General features: G+C 42.9%; 2 protein-coding genes across 5 annotated transcripts in view; one reads left to right on the top strand and one right to left on the bottom strand.

Moving 5' to 3' along the window:
• Nucleotides 1–19,150, top strand: part of ECM2 (extracellular matrix protein 2) — a 31,831-nt gene extending 12,681 nt beyond the window's left edge. For both annotated transcript variants that reach the window (XM_077325722.1, XM_077325723.1), the window contains exons 3-10: nt 195–383; nt 3,153–3,716; nt 5,858–5,973; nt 6,487–6,622; nt 7,555–7,712; nt 8,093–8,232; nt 11,043–11,369; nt 15,776–19,150. In XM_077325722.1, the coding sequence (XP_077181837.1) occupies nt 195–383; nt 3,153–3,716; nt 5,858–5,973; nt 6,487–6,622; nt 7,555–7,712; nt 8,093–8,232; nt 11,043–11,369; nt 15,776–15,998 (1,853 nt within the window). In that variant the 3' untranslated portion in view covers nt 15,999–19,150. The remainder of the gene's footprint in view (nt 1–194; nt 384–3,152; nt 3,717–5,857; nt 5,974–6,486; nt 6,623–7,554; nt 7,713–8,092; nt 8,233–11,042; nt 11,370–15,775) is intronic.
• Nucleotides 1–19,591, bottom strand: part of CENPP (centromere protein P) — a 220,415-nt gene that overhangs the window by 62,698 nt on the left and 138,126 nt on the right. The window lies entirely within an intron of this gene.

The raw sequence follows: 19,591 nt of genomic DNA, 5'->3' as shown, positions 1-19,591 counted from the left end.
GTGAACTGGACCACCAACATTTATATGATTTCAAGCAAACACAGGGCACTCCATTCACATTTACTTGTTATCAGTATATCACTACTGTGCATGACACTTAAGATACTAAACTGTTCACAGAAGCTTCCATAGTTTTGTATCAGGTCAAACAAGTGTCCATATCTTTTCAATCTTTTTTTTTGATTTTTTATCAGGAAAGGAAGGACGCTGTTTTGCAAATGGGATGATTATGTATGATAAGGCAGCATGGTCTCCTAAGCCCTGTGTCACATGCCTCTGCTCAAAAGGAAAGGTACTGTGTGATGAAACACTTTGCCGTCCTCTGTCATGTCACAGAACCAGGATACCTGAAGGAGAGTGCTGCCCTGTATGCACAGATATTGGTATAGTATATTAATTTCTTATTCAGTAAAAACATAATATATACGCATAGAATGCATTTTATTGTAAGTCAAGTAGTCCTCTGAATGCATGCATTCATTGAATTGTAATGAAACTGGAAACTGAGTATAAGAGAGAGAAATTTGGCATCCCTAAACTGTTTTCTCAGTTTTCCAGTTTACATGATGATGTTAGTGCTTATTTTAAGACACTGATGAAAAAAACAATCACCACTCAGCTAACACTTTTCCATTCAGTTACTAGTTTCAAAGTATAGTCATAGGCCATTAAAAAGTAAAAAAGAAAACTAAAACTGATTATGCATGGGGCGGAAAGGCTGGGCTGGCAGCGAGGCCATTCCCCTATTATGCACAGCATCACTGCCATACTGGCTGCCTCGGAGCTCAGGCCCGAATCAGGGCCTCAAATGGCCTGCAATAAGACAACATAGATACTTCCGTGTTCCCTGTGTTGCCGTGGTCACCATCCGTGGTCATGCCAGGCCAGCCCTGTGCATAAGGGAAGCCAAATGGGGCATTTTCCCACCCCCACAATGGTGGGAGAGTGGCATGCCACTCTCCTGCCAGTGTTTGATGGGGCCCCCGTGTCCCCTGCTCCCCCTCACTGCTGCTTCCACCGTGTGGCTCTTCCAGCTCCGGTGTTGTGTGTGCATACATACAATGTCAGGGCAGTCTGCATGTGCTGGGGGATTTCTTCCCCTGTGTGTTCTCGGGAAACAACAGGCCATGCTACCCCCACAAGGAACTGGCAACAGCTCAGCGCACCTGCTGCCATGCATAAAAGGTCTAAAAGCAACAAAAGCAGATAATTGCACATACACTGGAATCCATACAACAGAATATTACAGATCACCAGAATCAGCCATTGCCTTGAACCTTATTGTCTGGCATCCAGAGCAAACAATGTGACTCTATGACCCATTATGCATGGGCCGGAATGCCCAAAATGGCAGCGACAGGGCTTCAGGGAAAATCCCCGATTATGCTTGACGTCGCCGCCATCCAGGGCCCGGCCCAACCCAGGCCCTTAACAAAACATGGGTTCTTCTGGAGTTCTGGGACTCCCAAGCGTGCAGGTGAGGGCTAGCCGGATTGAGCCCTGCGCATAATTGGAGGAGCCGGGCTTTTGGCCCGGCTCCTCCTCCGACCTACGGCGTCCTTGCAGGGACACCTCTTGCCCCTGCCCCCGCCATCCCCACCATCCTGCAGTGGGGGCCCCCAGCCCACAATCTCCCCCTGCAGCCACTGCCCCCGCATAGCAGCGCTCCCGGTGTTTTCAGCCCTGCATTGTTTGTGCAGGGCTGTTGTGCCGGCACAGCCAGCGGAGCTCCACCCCCATGCATACACAGGGGACAGTGGGGCTTTTGGCCCTGCTGCAATGGCATGGCAGCAGCGCAGTGTAGCTGCCGCCATGCATAATGGGTCTATGAAAAACATATGGATTGTTATCCAACAATAAAAGATACTTGGAAACTGGAATACAAAGTCTAATTCAAACCTCTTTTCAGTTTCTTGTAATTTTTTTAGTATTATTACAATAGTGTGATGTGATAATACAAATACATTAAAAAAGAGGGGAAACTCTCGTTTTCATACAATAACACTAATTCAGACCTAAAATTATTGTTTAAAAACTGCAAAGTAAAGCTGGGGAGGGAGAAGTAGACAAGATGTGTCAGGGACAGGAGCTACCAAGTATGCCTTTAGAAAACACATAATTTCTTAGCTTGACTACAGCTGCTTCTCACAGCTCTTGTATTCTCCCCCTTCTCATCCAGGCCATAATCAGAGGTAAGTCTCAGCTAGACTGTTTCAATACTAGCAATATCACTCGGATTTGCATTTTTAAAGGGCTGACTTTTCCATCAGTTTCCACATTAAAATCTGCCCTTCCAAGTGCTGACCCAAATCACCCTCTCATTTACCATGCAATTAAGAAATTCCCAGTTACAGCAGTTTCATTTTTCAAGGTGGAATCTAATTCGGAGCTGCCCAATGGAGAAATGCTTTCATTGGGATCTTCCCCCTTTGCCCCATTTTGAGTAATTTGTGTGCAACCCTTTCCTCTTCACTATTCTCACTCCCCTGTCCCTTCCTCTGTCCCAAAAATCTGACTTAAAAAAAAAAGGGTGATCATGTTGCAAAGTTGTTTCTAACAATAAAAAAGTCAGTCTTGCTCGTTACAATGCAGCACTGAATAATAATAATAATAACAAGAACAACAATATTTAACCTGCACTTCCATATTGCTCAAGGCGGGTAATAACAAGATAAAAACATCATACAGTTATAATATTTTTTAAAAAACATTAGTAATCCAAATTGCTTCCAAGTAACATTCCAGACAGGAGTTGATGTATCATGAGTTGGTTTTTCCATCTGTCCCCTGCTCCATTCCACTAGGCTGTATTGGGGCCCTGTGTCATAAGCAACTAGGTAACTCCAAATTATCTACCGCAATTCTTCCTTAGATAATTACTGAAAAAACATTAGATGGAAAATATTTTAGATTCTCCAGAATTTGAAGTTCATATCTAAATATTTGTATTTGTATGCATGTTTGCATATGTTTCAACAAAGCCATTAAACCTTTGATGTCAGAGGTCTGTAAAGTATAAATATGATGTATATCTTTTTTCTTACATTATTATTATATATTATAAAATAAAAACCTGAAAAATATATTTGCCATTAACAGTTACATTATCACTCTTTTTGATTGCCTTTTTTTTTTCTTTCATCATCATACAGTATTAACCAGTATTTCACTTCGTGATGCATCTGAGTTTTCTGGTGATTCCCCAGATGTTACTGTTACAGCAACACAAACGGTATATACCCCGATTGAAGGGGATATTCTACTTAAAAAGGAAATAGAACTTCCTGAAAATAAAAAAAATATTGTAAAAGAGAACAGGCAGAGAAAAAGAATAAAAACTCAGGGGAAAAGGAAAAAACAAGAACATGAAAACAATCAAAAGGATGAAGAGTCACAAAGGAGAATAGAGGAAGAAAAACGAAGAGCATATGAAGAAGAGGAACTACAAATTGAAAAAGAACTTAGGAAAAAGGAAGAAGAAAGTGAAGAGAATGAACATGAAGGTGATGAGGATGAGGATCAGGAGGAAGAGGATATTCTGCGTGGTGATGTATTCCGAATGCCACCTCGTTTCCCAATTCCTGAGCCTTCTGCTGAAATCCCTCCTCTCCCTCCTGGATGCTCAATCTTAGACAACACAGCAAGCTGCATTAATGCCAAACTTACACAAATACCACCAATCATGGATGCAGAGCTTATAGCCATAGAATTTGTAGGTATGGAAGAAGTTAACTTCCTTTTCCCTATCTTAAATGTTCTCCATATTATCTGGGGCTGGGTAGTACCTTTCCTACTGTGAGAACTATGGGGAGGGAAAAGAAATGTCTTTGTGATAGAATGGTGATTTGATGTATCACATTTGTTGCATTGTTAGTTCAAGATCAGGCAATCTTAACACAAGCCCGCGGCGCCATGGGCGCCGCGGACTAAATAAAACAGTAAGCCCTTGGAAGGTGGGCTGTGTCCGGGATGAGGAAGGGTGCCGATTGGCCCCTTCCTCCGGACAGACTATTGGAGGGACCAATCGGCAGGCGCGAAGCGCCTGCCGATTGGTCCTTCCGATTCCCTGCCAGAGCAACCGATTCCCTGCCAGAGCAACAGTTGCTCCTTGGCCGGTGGCCTGACGCCTCGGGAGGTGCGAAGCGCCTCCCAAGGCGTCAGGCCGCCGGCAAGGGAATCCCCGGCAGCCACGCACAGCGCGGCTGGTGGGGGCTCCCTGCCCGGAGCCCAGAGGCGGCAAGAGACGCGACGCTGCTTCCCGGGGGGGGGGGAGAGTCCCGGGGATAGCTTCCCCATGCTCCCACAGCACAACCGCCCCCTCCCTAGGTGTGCTCCGTGCCGAGGGAGGGCCCTTTTCACGCCTGTTTATTTCTCCTGCTTCACAGGCTCCAGCCTGAGGTGCGCAGCGACAGAAAGCACGTGGCCCCATGCCTGACGAGGATGGCCTGTCAGACCCAGGAGACGGGGGGGGGGGATACTCTCCTGGAAAGCCACGCCCAGCCCCTGCTGTCCGACTTCCCAGACAGGCAGGGCTGCTAGAATCCCCCCCGCCTCGAGGCAGAGATGCGTGCCCAGAGATCCACAGCATGACACACTCACCCTGCTTCAGAGGCACAAGGCTGAGCTGCACGCAGAAAGCGAGAGAGCAGGACATATTTACACCAACTGCAGAACTCGCGGGGCTTTAAGACCCAGGGGACACTTACTGGTGGGGGCAGGAGAAAGAGAGGGCTGCTGTGAGACAGGGATTTTCACCCAGCTACAGAGGCACAGCTGAGTTCAACAGAGAAAGAAAGACACAAACCTCACACAGGACAAGACAGGTACACAGACAGACCACCAGACATGGGAGGAGAAATTTGCTTCCACTTTGCTCAAAGACAAGCAGCCTACGGAGAGGGCAAGTCATGCAGGGAAGGGAGGCTTGGCGAGCCACACCTTCTCCTGCCACTAGGGACTGCCTGCAGGGACTACCCTCCCTCCAACAAATGCCAACCCTCACCCCTGCTCAGAGAAAACATGCCACCTCCTCTCCAACTCTCCCTGCCCCTGCTTGGGTCACTGGGGGTGGGGGGCATTGCTCTCTCTCTCTCTCTCCATTTCTCTCTTTCCATGTCATTCTCTCCCTGCCTTTCTCCCCCTCTCTTTCTCCCCATATTTCACTCTCTCTCCTGTCTTTCTCCTTTTTCCACCCATTCTTGCTTCCTTTTTATCTTATCTACTTTCCTTTCTCTCACTCATTTCTCTGACCTCCCCCAATGCTAGCGCCCGTTGTATTTCGGACTACAACGGGCTATTAATCTAGTAAATACATATGTTCACATAGAAAATACAGACACATACATACAAGAATGAGGTCACAACTTCCTGGGAGAGCTGGGGGTCCTTACGGAACCTTTACAGTTCCTCAGGGCCTGCAAGACAGAGCTCTTTCACCAGGCGTTTAGTTGAGGTTAGGTTATGGAAGATCTGGCACCTCCTCTGGTGCCTCTTCTGGTACCTGCCACCTGGTGCTGATGCCTGCCTGTTATACCTTCCAGGATGCATGACAGTTGTGGTTTGGCTGTTTATATTGGGATTGGGGTGGGGTGGTTAGGGAGGATGGGAGGGGGTTTTTAAGGTTATAATTTTGTCTTCTTTTTAATTGTATTTTTATACTACTTGTAAGCCACCATGGGTCGGCTGGCATAAAAATGGAATTAATGAAATAATAGATTAATAAATAATCTTTCTCCTTGTAATAATACAAGCTATTTCATAAGAGAAAGATGTTCTAAGTAAATTGAAAAATCATCAACAAATGGATGTATGTCTTAAACTTCCTATTACTAATACATCTTTCATTTTGGTACTCTAGGAAATTTCATTACTTCGATTCCAGATGATGCTTTCAATGGGATTCCTAATCTGGAAAGGATTGATCTCCGTAAAAACAATATCACCTCTTCAGGCATAGGTCCACAAGCATTTAAAGTAAGAAAATTAACTATACCCAAGTTTTGTAGCAAACTACAGAAAATCTTAGTGTTAAATTATTGTAATTTAGTTGTTGGTAGAACATCTAGTCTTTCAAACTTCTATTTTGTTTTTTTATCCCTGTCACAGTGATTTACATGAAAGGACAGTTTACATTTCTCCACTACTAATTTTATTATTCAAGGGCAATTTTTTTTGACAAATCTAAAGAAAAAATAATAATGTTGCATCACCATAACAAGTATGCAAAATTTCTGATTTTGCAAGTAAATATTTAGTTTCATATTTCCTTGATTAAATTTTATTGTGTTGCTTTTCTTTTTAAAATGAACATGGTTGGAGCATTTATATACACACACCCCACACACACACCCTATGATCAATATTGTTCACAGGTTTATTTGATACAGAGTCCAGCTGCTAGAACTAATATATTAAGATCTGAGTTATGTTACAGGATAACAATATATATTTTCATGTTTTAAAATTTAATATTTTCATCTGATCCAGGTTTTGAAGAATTTGAAACGTTTATACCTGGATGAAAATGCACTAGTACACATTCCTCCTAGTTTGCCATCAACTTTAGATGAACTTAAAATAAATGAAAACCAACTACATGCAATTGACGAAAACAGTTTTCAAGGTATTTCATAAGTAAGAATCCTTATCCATGGTTCCTCTATATATTTGTGCAACAGCCTGGGGGGTGGAATGTATCCAGCTATCTGAGTTGGAATAGGGCCAATCAGCCCTGCCCCTACAGCTCCCGCCCTCCCTCCTCTCAGACGTGCCAGAGACAGAGAGACACACACAGAGCCCTGCCAGACCAAACAGGAGCCCTCATTCCCTCCTATCGCTACTGCTGCGAGGGAGGTAGAGACACAGAGCTGTCCCAAGTTGCTGACCAGCCCTGCTTCCCTCCTAAGAATGAGCCCTAATTACCTGCTATGGCTCCTGCTGCCACGGACAGGGAGACACAGAGAGAGCCACCCCTGCTGCGATGGAGGGAGAGACAGACAGACAGACAGACAGAGCTGCCCCAAATTGCACACCAGCCCTCCTTCCCTCCTACAAACCAGCCCTAATTACCTGATATGCCTTCTGCTGCGAGGCACACTGAGACATGCAGGGAGAGGGAGATACACACAGAGAGATCTGTACCTCCTGGTGTCCTCTGGGTCCTAACGCCCATTACATTCCTGCTTTCAATGGGCTTTCTTGCTAGTTCAAATATATAATTTAAGCAGCCTATATGAAAACCTATAAGAAGAAAAATTCGGAGGCAAAATCTGTTTTCTGTTTCGTTCTGAATCACAAAACTGAGAAAACTGTAGGAGAATATTTCAATTTCCCAAGTACCCAGTGGGGAACCTCAAAGTAGCTGTTTTATTGCAAAGGAATTTCAGAAACAGATAGGAACAAGAGATTGGGTTATAATGCGAGGAAATCACATTTAGCTCTTTGTTTAGGTATGAATGTCATATAAATAACTATTTCTTGATCTAATCACAGGTGAAGATGATAAACTGCATTTCAGTTCTGTACTGAATTATTTCTTTGTTTTATTTTCTAAAGATTTGAAAAACCTGGTGACACTGGAATTGGAAGGCAACAAACTTAGTGAAGCAAATGTCAGTCCTTTAGCTTTTCAGCCTTTGAAAAGCTTGTCTTATTTGCGCCTTGGACGGAACAAATACAGAACTATTCCACAGGGCCTTCCCCATTCCATTGAGGTAAAAGTATTATGACTATTTCTAATATACTACTCAAGCCTTTGTCCTAGACAAGACAGAGCTTGTTTAGAAGAACAAAATTACAATTTTCCGTATTTACGGTTAAACCACATTCCTGTTTCAGGAAAGTAGATCTGCAAGTAAGTAATATTTCCAATTTTTCCATTATAGCTTAAAAAGTAAAAAACTTGTACTCCCTGACATTTGGAATTTCTGCTTCTTAAACAACTTTGCATGGAAGAATTTTCCCCCTTCTTCTAGGTAACATGCAAAACAGCTTAATAATAATAATAATAATAATAATAATAATAATAATAAATGCTAGAAGAGTCATGTAATGATTTTTTCATATCTTCTTCTTCACCTATATGCTTAAATAGGAACTTTATCTGGATAATAATCAAATTGAAGAAATTACGGAAATTTGCTTTAACCATACAAAAAATCTAAACATAATTGTTTTAAGACACAACAAAATAGAAGAAAGCAGAATAGCACCTTTGGCATGGATCAATCATGAGTAAGTGAAATTATCATATTGTTGTATATTATTATATCAGTATTGATTCACATTAAGTCAAAAATTGTAGCATATAGAAAAAAGGGATCAACAAATTTGGGCCTGGATTAAGGGCGAGCTGTTGTTGGGGACTGATGCCTCTCCCAAGTGATTTAGCATACATGATGCACTGTCCTTTGCAAAACCAGGGAAGGATAGTTGTGTTATTCTGGGTACCTGCAAAAGAAAACATTCTTACCAAGAATTACCATATTTTTTAAAAAAGGAAACTACTCTTAATTTTAAGAAAAAATTATTACAAAAGATAATTTTTGTGTTCATTTAAGATGATTCCTCTCTTCCTTGACAGGACACACATGGGGGGGGGAGTAATCTTTCTTTCAGGTAAACAGGGTATTGCTGTTTAACATGTCTGTCAGAGGGAGAACTTTCTGACAAATGCTTTGAAACCCATTTGAGACTCTACAGACAGCTAGGATTGTTGCCTAATGTTTACAATGGGATTCTGAGAAAGAAGACACATTGCAAACTTGTAAAGAAGTTGGCACAAATTACTCTTGCTGCTTCCACTTTCTCCAGTTTGGTGAGAGCCAGTTTGGTATAGTGGTTAGGAGTGCGGACTTCTAATCTGGCATGCCGGGTTCGATTCTGCGCTCCCCCCACATGCAGCCAGCTGGGTGACCTTGGGCTCGCCACGGCACTGATAAAACTGTTCTGACCGGGCAGTGATATCAGGGCTCTCTCAGCTTCACCCACCCCACAGGGTGTCTGTTGTGGGGAGAGGAATGGGAAGGCGACTGTAAGCCGCTTTGAGCCTCCTTCGGGTAGGGAAAAGCGGCATATAAGAACCAACTCTTCTTCTTCTTCCTCCAGTAACTGAAATAAAGATGTATCTTCATATCAAAGTAGGGTGAAATGAGACGCACTCATGCTGCTTCCTTGTTGCCTTCCCCAGCTCTGAAGTGCAACAACGTAAGAGAAAAACCCTCCTCTCTCCCTACAGGACACGGAGGGAAAGCTGGGCCTTGTGGTTCTTTATATTGAGCTTTTGAAGAAATAGTACAAGTTTCTCTTGCTGCTTCTGCTTCCTACAAAGCTCAGCTATATTCCTGCATTCCAGAACATTACAATTTGGAAGGGTTGTCATGTGGGAGGGAGGAAGGGATAGTCATTATGACAGTCTGGTAAATGAATTTGTGGACCTTCATGCAAGACAAACAGGGAAAGCAACAAGATTAATCTGTAGTATAAATAGTAAAAGCAAGTGTCCAGATCTGTTCAGCTTGGATTCTGCTTACATTTCTACTGGTACAAAGAGGGGATGGGGTGGTCATTTTTGCTGATCCCGCTTCCTGCCTGAAGAGCATTTCAGGATGAATCTTCTATTTGCATGGAAGGGATCAGATGAAATAGCTCTTCTTGCAGAAATCTAAGTGGAATCCAAGCCAGTAAGATCTTGATGTTTTAAATATCTTGAAAATCCATCAAATGTTTTCTCTATCAGCATGAGTTAAACACTTCTGAAGACAAGTTTCGCTTAATATTTGTAGTATACATTTTTCAATGAAACAATGACTGGTCATCAGAGGAGACATCTACCCCCTTGTAGAGGTTGCCAGCATTACTCCTGGGGAGGGAAGGGGAGAAGAGAGGCCTTGCCAAAAATGGCCCCTTACCAGGTTCCAAGCATCAGAAGGGAGGATGAATCAGTGAAGAGGGGGGAGCTTTACCTCTCCCTGGAACTTCTCCTGTTTGCATTCCTCCTATGAGTTGGAATCTGACCTAGAACAATGCCAGGGATAGACGAGCAAGAGGTAGGGACCCAGGATGTATTGGTTGTATATACTGGCCACAGACTGCCTACAGCCCCAATGCTGTGGACCCAAGACTAGGTGCAGCAGCTGCTTGCAGCAGATTCCCAACAGCCACCTGGCACAATCCCCCAAGGCCTTCCATTGGGTGGACCGTCACTGTGGGTCCCCTATCAAATGGCAGGCAGTCTTCCAGGATACCTTCCCAGTGGTGGGGCTGAGCCAAGGAATTTGCAGGTTGAACTGGCTCACTCCCTGGGTCACCAGGGAGAGAGGCCAGTTTGTAGGTGAGGATTTGTCTGCAGAGGCCCCACCTCCAGCCCCTGCATCACTATGCCACACCCAGCTGCTTGCCCCAGGAACAAAATGAGGTAGATACATGCCTGAGAGGAGAAAGGTATACAAGTTCTGTCCCACTGTCAGAAGAGCCTTCAGTAAGCTGGAAATTTAGTCTGGATCCAGCCCACTGTTATAAAATTTAACATATCCACACATGCTGGTAGTCCTATTTATTGTGACTTGATGAGACTTGTTTGTGTCAAAGTGACCGATTATGCATGGAAGAAAAAGCAGAGTCGGCACTCACATGGCAGTGGAGCAAATTCCCACTGACACATGATGTTGATGCTGGCCCGGCACCCTCCTGGCCCTGGCCAGCTTTAGGGCCTTCGATGCCCCGCATTAAGGGAACACTTATTTTTCAGTATTCCCTTTTGGAATGCGGGTGCCTTTGATGGCTATGCTGGGCTGGGCCTACGCATACAGGGAGGAACCAGGCCTGGCTCGTCCCCTGCCTACAGTGTCCCAGCAGGGACCTAAAATGCCCCCACTGCGCTCCATGGTGCTTGGGGAATGCTTAGGCACAGGGGATCCTAAATGTAGAGCCGGCTGGGAAGAACAAAGATGCTGTATGGGAACATGTTGGGAGTATTGAACTTGGGTGTTTCAAAAGTCCTTATGCTCTTATTTACGTGTACCTTGTTGTTTTCTTAATTTTAGGAACTTGGAATCAATTGATCTCTCCTACAATAAATTATATCATGTCCCATCCTATCTGCCAAAGTCACTCGTGCATCTTATTCTCATAGAGAACCAAATTGATAGAATTCCTGGGTTTGTATTTGGACACATGAAGCCAGGGCTGGAATATCTCTACCTTTCATATAACAAACTTGATGATTATGGTATTGATCCTGTATCATTCTATGGGGCTTACCATTCTCTAAGGGAAATCTTCTTAGACCACAACCAGCTGAAGTCTGTGCCACTTGGAATTGCAGAAATGAGGTCATTAAATTTCCTGAGGCTCAACAACAACAAAATAAGGTAATAATACTTGCTAATGTAATACCTGCTACATATGAATTATTTAAATAGTTAAAATGTATCAGATATATTATTGCCTTACTTCTCCACCTTTTCCTGAAAAACAGAAACCTAATTAATTCCTTTAACTGTACTTTAACAGTGTCATGATAAGAAGAGTCACAGTCTTGTTAGGGTCATTGTGAACAGTTAGGATAATTCATTCCTGATACTATAAAATCAATGAGATGATTTATATCTTTAACCGCTCCTATTAAATAAAAGAGTAAGGCCACCTGGGGAGGAGTTAGGGCGGGCCCTGTCCAGGATAAAAACTCAGAGGGCCCATGATTGGGCCCTCCAAGTCTCCATCCAGGGTCAAGCAGCCAATGGGGAGGTGCGCAAAGTGCCTTCCTATTGGCCCCTCACCAGGACAGACCAAAATTCCATTCACCCAGCCCAGTCTTGCTGCCAGTCTGCTCCTGACCACCGCAGGGAGAGGAGGTCAGTAGAGCTGCCAAAGGGGATGAGAACAGAGGCTTTGCCAGCCCTTTTCGCCCCAAGGCTGTCCTAACTGTCACGTCCAACTGTAACTTTGCCTCAGAACCCTGACAGAGCTGGCAGGAGGCTGCAGAGTGCTCCCCCTCCCCCCTTCAGGCCTGCTGCGAAGGAGCCTCTGACAGGCCCTGACTGAGGGAAGGAGGCCTTTCCAAGAGCAATGCAGGGGAGGCTGAGGGCCTTCCTTTTGAGGGGGGGGGGACTTTCCCCTTCTGCCAAACAGTTGCCTGACAGGAAGGCCACAGAAAAGCCCCTTCTCATTTAAAATACTGCTCTGCCCGGAGGTTAGACACAGCCAAGCCATATGTCTTTCTTCTTTGCAACTCTCTGCAGATTTGAGGCCACTGCACATCGTTATTCTGCAGAGGAAAATGGCTCTTTTGTCTCCTGTTTCATCTGCACAACAACCCTGTGCAGTAGGCCTCAAGTCTTTCAATTCAACAACAACCTGTGTGGGAAGCCTTAAATGTTTCCTGTCCAAAGTAGCCCTTTCTGCCTGAGGAGCTGATCTTTATACTCTGCGGGTGAGCTGTAATTCCAGGAGCTCTCCAGGCCCCACCTGTAGGTTGGCTACCCCTGGGTTGGAAATATTCCTGGAGGTTTGGAGGTGGGACTTCAAAATCATACAATGCCTCAGAGTCCAACCTTCAAATGAGTCATTTTTGCCTGCAGTTGGTAGGGAGTGGTGCAGGAGTGTCCCTCCTGGCCTATGGGTTATGGCCAGCCCTTACCAGCAACTGTTTGTATTCTGGGGCGCAGACAGGCAGACCAGCATCAGTCCTGTAAGTCTGGAAAGTGCGGGAAGATCTAAATAAATATTTACAGCCTGAAACTGTAAATAGAGAACAAGTAAATGTCTGGAGACACATAGTAACTGAATGACTTCTTGGCCTGGCAAATTTAAAAAAACAGTATAAAAAACCTTACTAGGGTCAAGACTGCTGTGCCCAGAGAGTCTTCCTCTTAGGGTTGCCAGCTTCCCTGTGAGACTCTCTACCCCACCTCCCTCATGTGGAGTCTGCTATGGGGAGAGAAAGGGAAGACAATTGGAAAATGCTTTGGGACACCTGAGGCCTGCTGGGTCACTGCGGCCCATTCCCAGTTCTCTCCGATCTCTCACAACCCCACATACCTCACAAGTTGACTATTGTGGAGAGACGAATGGAAAAGGTGTTTGAGACTCCTTTGGGTAGTAAGCAATAGGGTACAAAAATCCGTTTTTCTAAGGAGCAACCATGAAAGAAGCATGTGGGCACATAACATTTTACCAACAGTGAAAACATGGGAGACAGAAGGAACAGGGTGAACAGCTGTGTACTGTGACTACCCCATGTGTATTAGGGTAGCCTAATTCACACAAGAAGGGAAATGACGCAGAACTGGGAGGAATTGGTTGCCATGTAATCTTCCCTTAAGAAGAGTGTCCAGTCTGATTTTCTCTTCACATATCTGAGGACATGGCTCTGGAAAGCTCATCTGTAACCACTATGCCAAAATTGCCAAAGGTCAGTCCTCTCCCACACTCAATGAACATTCCACACCACAGGTTCTTGACACCCATATCTCCACATCCATGCCCTCATTTGCCACCATGCCACCACAACCTCCCACACAACACACACATTCAACCCCATGCCCTTACAGACTGGACAACTCCTCCCCTTCCTCTTCCCACTGCCAAGCTCTAACGCCCATTGTATTCTTGGATACAACGGGCTTTGCCCCTAGTTCTATATAAAAAAACAGTGACTATATCTATTTTTGTATGTTCTTGTTATAGATCTGTAACTGGTGACCAGATAGATCTAGTTCTTTTACTGGATAGCTCTTTAGCAGCTACCTCAAAAGTGTTGGTGCAGTGGCAGCTGTAAAAATTGAAATGACTTGTACTCCACACAATCCCTTAAGTAGAGAGAAGAAAACACTGGAGAGGGAAATGTTAATCAGAAAAGGCATGCTATTAAAGAATGCCAGATTTGGTTAAGAGTTACGATGCCCCTTGTTTGTGAATTACAGCCAAAAGCATTTGCCAGCAGAGACAGTTTATCCACCCACTTATAAATGTTTGGTGGAAAATTATATTTTCAGTGGCACAAAATCATACATTCAGCAGTTATTAAGAACTTCATAAAACTTGATCTCATCAGGCCTTGGAAGCTAAGCAGGGTTGGCCCTGGTTTGTATTTGGATGAGAGACCACCAAGCAAGTTCATGGCTACTATGCAAAGGAAGGAATTAGCAGACCACCTCTGTTAGTCTCCTGCCTGAAAAATCCTACAGGGTCATTATAAGTGGGTTGTATCTTGACAGCATTTTACACATTCACATGCACACACACACACACACAAGCACACACTCACTCAGTGTTCCAAGATCATGTAAAGGAGGAAAAGTTAACAGGTTGTATCAAAAGTAAAATTAATACAAAGATGTTTTGTCAAAATGGATGGATTCCCATTCTATATCTCATATATAACAAAATAACATAAAAAAACATCATTAAAGGTAAAGGTAAAGGTATCCCCTGTGCAAGCACCGAGTCATGATTGACCCTTGGGGTGATGCCCTCCAGCGTTTTCATGGCAGACTCAATTCGGGGTGGTTTGCCAGTGCCTTCCCCAGTCATTACTGTTTACCCCCTGCAAGCTGGGTACTCATTTTACCGACCTCGGAAGGATGGAAGGCTGAGTCGACCTTGAGCCGGCTGCTGGGATTGAACTCCCAACCTCATGGGCAGAGCTTTCAGACAACATTTCTGCTGTCTTACCACTCTGCGCCACAAGAGGCTCAAAAACATCATTACAGGTAACAATTTGGTCTACAATTTTAAAAAATTAGAACAAAAGTTGCCTCACATAAATTTAATTCTGGAGATCTGAGATTAGCACTATAATCTTTTAGGCCAAATATATCAGAAGCCAAAGAGGAGGGCTGAGAAATTACACTTCTTGATCAGTATGCCATTTTGAGAAAGGAAGTTGTACCTCTTGTCTATCCCGTCAAACTGTCTTTCAAACAGCTCTTCTGGTTTACTGCAGTGGAATACCAGTCATGGTAATTTTCAGGATGTTCTCATGCAGTAAGAAGTTAAAAATAATTTTTCTCCTATCAGTGGCAACTAGGCGATAGCAGTCGTAAAGTGATTAAGAAGATCGTTGAATTTCAGCTGCATATATAGGATTACATTCCATCTTCATTCATTAGTTTCTTTTCTTTATAGCTTTGAAAAATGTTTACTTACAAAATTAAGAGACCCGAAATAAATGGGAATTCCTTTACCAACATATCCAATAGTCAACATGACCTCATAGCTTAGACTGAGTGATCAATGGTTTATAAGCAATCATTTTGTGATTAGGCCTGCTCTAATGTACTGATACCAGCTAGTAGATCCCAGACCACTGAAAGTGCCAGCTTGGTATAGTAATTAAGAGTGGTGGCTTCTAATCTGGAAATCCGGGTTTGATTCACCACTCCATTACATGCGGCTTGCTGGGTGACCTTGGGATAGTCACAGTCCTGTTAAAGCAGTTTTTACAAAGCCGTTTCTCTCAGAGCTCTCTCAGCCTCACAGAATATATTTTGTGGGAGAGGAAGAGAACGTTATTGTAAGCTGCTTTGAGACTCCTAAAAGTAGTGAAAAGTGGGGTATAAAAACCAACTTCTTTTTCTGATTGAAAAAAATAGATCTCACAAGCCTGAATTTTCCAGGTTTGATATATTAAATATTACATTTCTTGAAGATTGGTTTTTCTGCACTTTCAACAACATTTGACACTTTTATTATGTGTGGCAAGGACAGAGGACACTTATTGTTGAAAGGAAATACACAGTAGATCCATTTAAGTGTTTCCTTTATGGTTTTACAGGTCAGTTCCACCAGAACGCATATGTAAAACTAGGCTGAATCTTGAGAATGATGAAGATGATGAGGATGATGAGAGTGAAGAGGAGCATGACTATGAAGATTCACAGTTAGAACACCTTCATCTTGAATACAATTATATCAATACAAGGGACCTGTCACCATATGCCTTTTCATGTGTAAGATCATATTCTAGTGTGATTCTGAAACCACAGAAGACCAAATAGACCTCAAAAGACAAAAGTTATATATATATTATTTGTTCTGTCATCACCACCAACAATAAGAAAACTGCCTACTGTAATGAAAAATGTCATACAATATTATTTATTTCTTAGTTCAGGGTGAGATGTAATTTTAAGAAAGTGGCAGCATGCACTGGACTTTAACCATGATTTTCAGTCCAAGAAAGAAACACTGAATGCTGATATGCATTTCAATGACAGTGAGATAAGGGAGTACAATAAAATTGGAATTTGGTTAAGTCTTGGTCATGATATGCATTACAGAGATATAACATTACAGAGATATAACAGATATAACAGATTATTAAGTGTATACTGAGTTAAGTTTCAAAATCAAGTCAGTAAATATACTGGAATTTTATGTGAAGAATTAAGATAGTATAACTACTTAAAACATATGGATCCCTATATGAAACATTAACCTTTGCAGTAATTCAGTACAAATTTCAATTAAAAAATAAACTACAATTTTAAAATAGGCTCCATTTTTACTGTAAATTGAATAATCTGATAAACACATCTGTAATCCAGAATCGACAAGAAAAAAATGTATAATGCTGTCAATATAATTAATGGTAAAAATGTTTCACTTATCAAGCATCTCTATGAAGTTTGTAGCAATACAAATCATACTGCTGTACAGTTCTTGATGTGGAAACATCTACTGGTATGGCCCCTCAACTGGAGGTAACTACAGACATGACGTCCGTAGTCCTGCCCCAGGGGCTTCGCTGGTAGATGGACAGCACGAGCGACCTAGAAGAACAAGTGGCAGCGGCAGGTGGCAAGGCTCAGCCCTGTTTGCTGTACTGCCACCGCTTTTCCTCCAAGGTTGCTCCTGCCAATTTTGACAATTCCAACCCACCTCCATAATTTGTATTAATCAAGCACAGTGTTAAGGCAAGTTGGAATTTTTAATGTGTATTAAAAACTGTATATAATTGTCTCCAATAGGATAAATATTTTATCTGCTATTTTAGGTGTTTTCTGGATGTAACATTAACAAATTTATATGGTATGGACAAAATTCTTTGAGAAATATTCAACATCTCTCGTCACAGTATTAAAGTATCTGTGTATGCAAACATATCTAAGAAAACGTTACTTGTATCAAACATCAGTACAATCAAGGTTGCCTAAAGCAGTCCAAAAATGTTCAGCAAAAACAAGATGAATCAGAAAATCTGTCTCCTAACAAATGCACATTAACTAACATGGTGATAAAAGCAAATATTATAATGCAGCAGCAGGATGGCTTTCCCCACTTATTCACATTTCAGATGCTTGAGGCCATGGAAAGCATTCATCGGATGACACAGTCATTCCAATGTAAAATCATTCCTAGGTGAAATCATAATATGTACACTTTCTAAAATAGCTTGATTGGAATTATATTCCATGGAGAAAGAAACCTAATTTTAGGGGGTAGCATCAAAGGAGAAGGACAAGCAGGTGTACAGTTCTGTCAGCTACTGTCTACCAAGCCAGCTTCTACTTCCACCATTACTTGTTCAAATAGCCCTAGGAATGGTGGAAAATTAAGTGCATGATCTTGTCTTTTCTTTCAGTACAACTGGCATTTTGATTTGTCTTCTCCATTCACAAACTTCCTTTCCCAAGTACCTCTAAGGTTTCTTATCTGCTACTATAGCATATATAGTAGCTAAGTACATTTTGATCTAGACAAAAGCAGTTGGACATGAATCCAGAAATCTGAGCACTTCTTGATGATTATCTTTAAACTGCTCCATGGCGCAGAATAAATAATCGAGTAAGGGCTGTCTGGGAGGAGTTAGGGCGGGCCCTGTCTGGGATAAAAACTCGGAGGGCCCAATCAGGAGCTGCGAAGCGGCTCCTGATTGGGCCCTCCAAGTGTCTATCCCGGGCCAAGCAGCCAATGGGGAGCCGCGTGAAGCGCGGCTCCCCCTTGGCTGCTTCGCCCGGCCGGGGAGTCACCACATAGACTGAACTGCCAGCTGATACGGTGAGTCCTCTGACCGACCTGCTCCTCCTCCCGGGCTGCTGGAGCGGCCGGGAGAACCCCGCCCATGCCCATCCTTGCCTAGCGCCCATTTTATCTTGCCATAAAATGGGCTTTAATTCTAGTTTAAGAATAAAGCTGGTTTTTATCACAATAAAATAGGATTTGTGCCCTTCTCACATATTTTGCTTTAGGCAGGGAACATGGCTTACCTCAACTTATGCTTTAAGAGGAGGGTATAACTACCCATGAGGAAAACAGTCCACTCCTTCTGATCTAACAAATTCCCAATTGGGAAAACACTAGAAATCTGAAGTAGCAGATTTTTATAGTTTAAGTCAGCAACAAAACTATAAATTGAGTATCATAGATGTCAACATTTATAGAAAACATAAAATATGATTTTATGACTATCAAATGCATCTCTGAAGTGGAATTTGATAATGAATAGAAGCAGGTGCTGTAAAAAAGAAAGCATACATTTTCAAACCAAAATTGTTACTTTATATAGGTATACTTAAATGCAAATCATATCAAAGGCTTATGCATTAAATATTTGATAATAAATATTATATATCACACATTATACTTATGTGCAAGCATAGAAACTGTTAAATTAGTATAATTATATTCAAGACTTTTTAAAGGGATTAAAATATGATTACTTGCTAATATGCAATTTCCTTGAGACAAATTTACTCCCAACTTTGTCAGTACAATCACCCCAAAAACTACAATTGTTGCATCATAGGTGGATCCACAGATGAAAAGATTTCATATCTTTCCCATGACTCCCTACCAATAATGATAATATGTTGTGATGCTAGGAACTCAGGGTGAGAGGATGCACTGGAGAGGGGGTGAAATCATTCCCTTCAGTCTTTTCTGTCAATGGATCTCCACTGACAACAGAGACAGAAAGGGTAATGTCTGCCATTTGCCCCTATTTATTGCACCCTCTCGGACTCCACAGTCACGCAGTTCTAGGAATAAAGTGAAATATGACTTAATTTAATGTTTGCAGCTTTACAGGTTTACATTTTTCGTTTGTTAAGTATTTTCATACCAGAAAATCCTACGTGTAACCTGCTCATAAAATATATCAGAAATAATAGTTATTTCTAGTACTGTAATAAAATATTTTATGATTGCATATTGTGTGTATGTATTTACATCAGCTATCATTTACATGCTCATATACAGCTTAGAACAGTATGTCATCTAATTCTGAAGTATGCTTGAAATGTGAAGCATACTAAAGTCTCTTTGCATTATCTGTAAACTAGACAGAGAGCCCGCTGTAACTAAGACAGCAGGCGCTAGTGGGGTGCGGCAGTGTCGCTGCGCAGCGGGGCCAGCTCAGAGGGCGGGCGTGGAACGGGCTCTGAAGTGGCAGTGAGTGGGGACCAGGGGCGGCAAGTGGGGGCCAGCGAACTGAGTCGAGGGGGGGCGGATCAGGAGGCCCTTCACGCCTCCCGATTTGTCAGTCCGGTGGCAAGGGACCAATCACAAGGCGTGCGCAGAGCGGCTCGCGATTGGTTCCTTGCCGCCGGACTGACAATCGGAGGGCCCAATCGGCAGGCGCTTTGCGCCT

Source organism: Paroedura picta, chromosome 3 (assembly GCF_049243985.1).
Source record: "Paroedura picta isolate Pp20150507F chromosome 3, Ppicta_v3.0, whole genome shotgun sequence".
Lineage (NCBI taxonomy): Eukaryota > Metazoa > Chordata > Lepidosauria > Squamata > Gekkonidae > Paroedura > Paroedura picta.
Note: the sequence above shows the minus strand (reverse complement) of the source record. Positions and strands in the feature narration are given on the sequence as shown.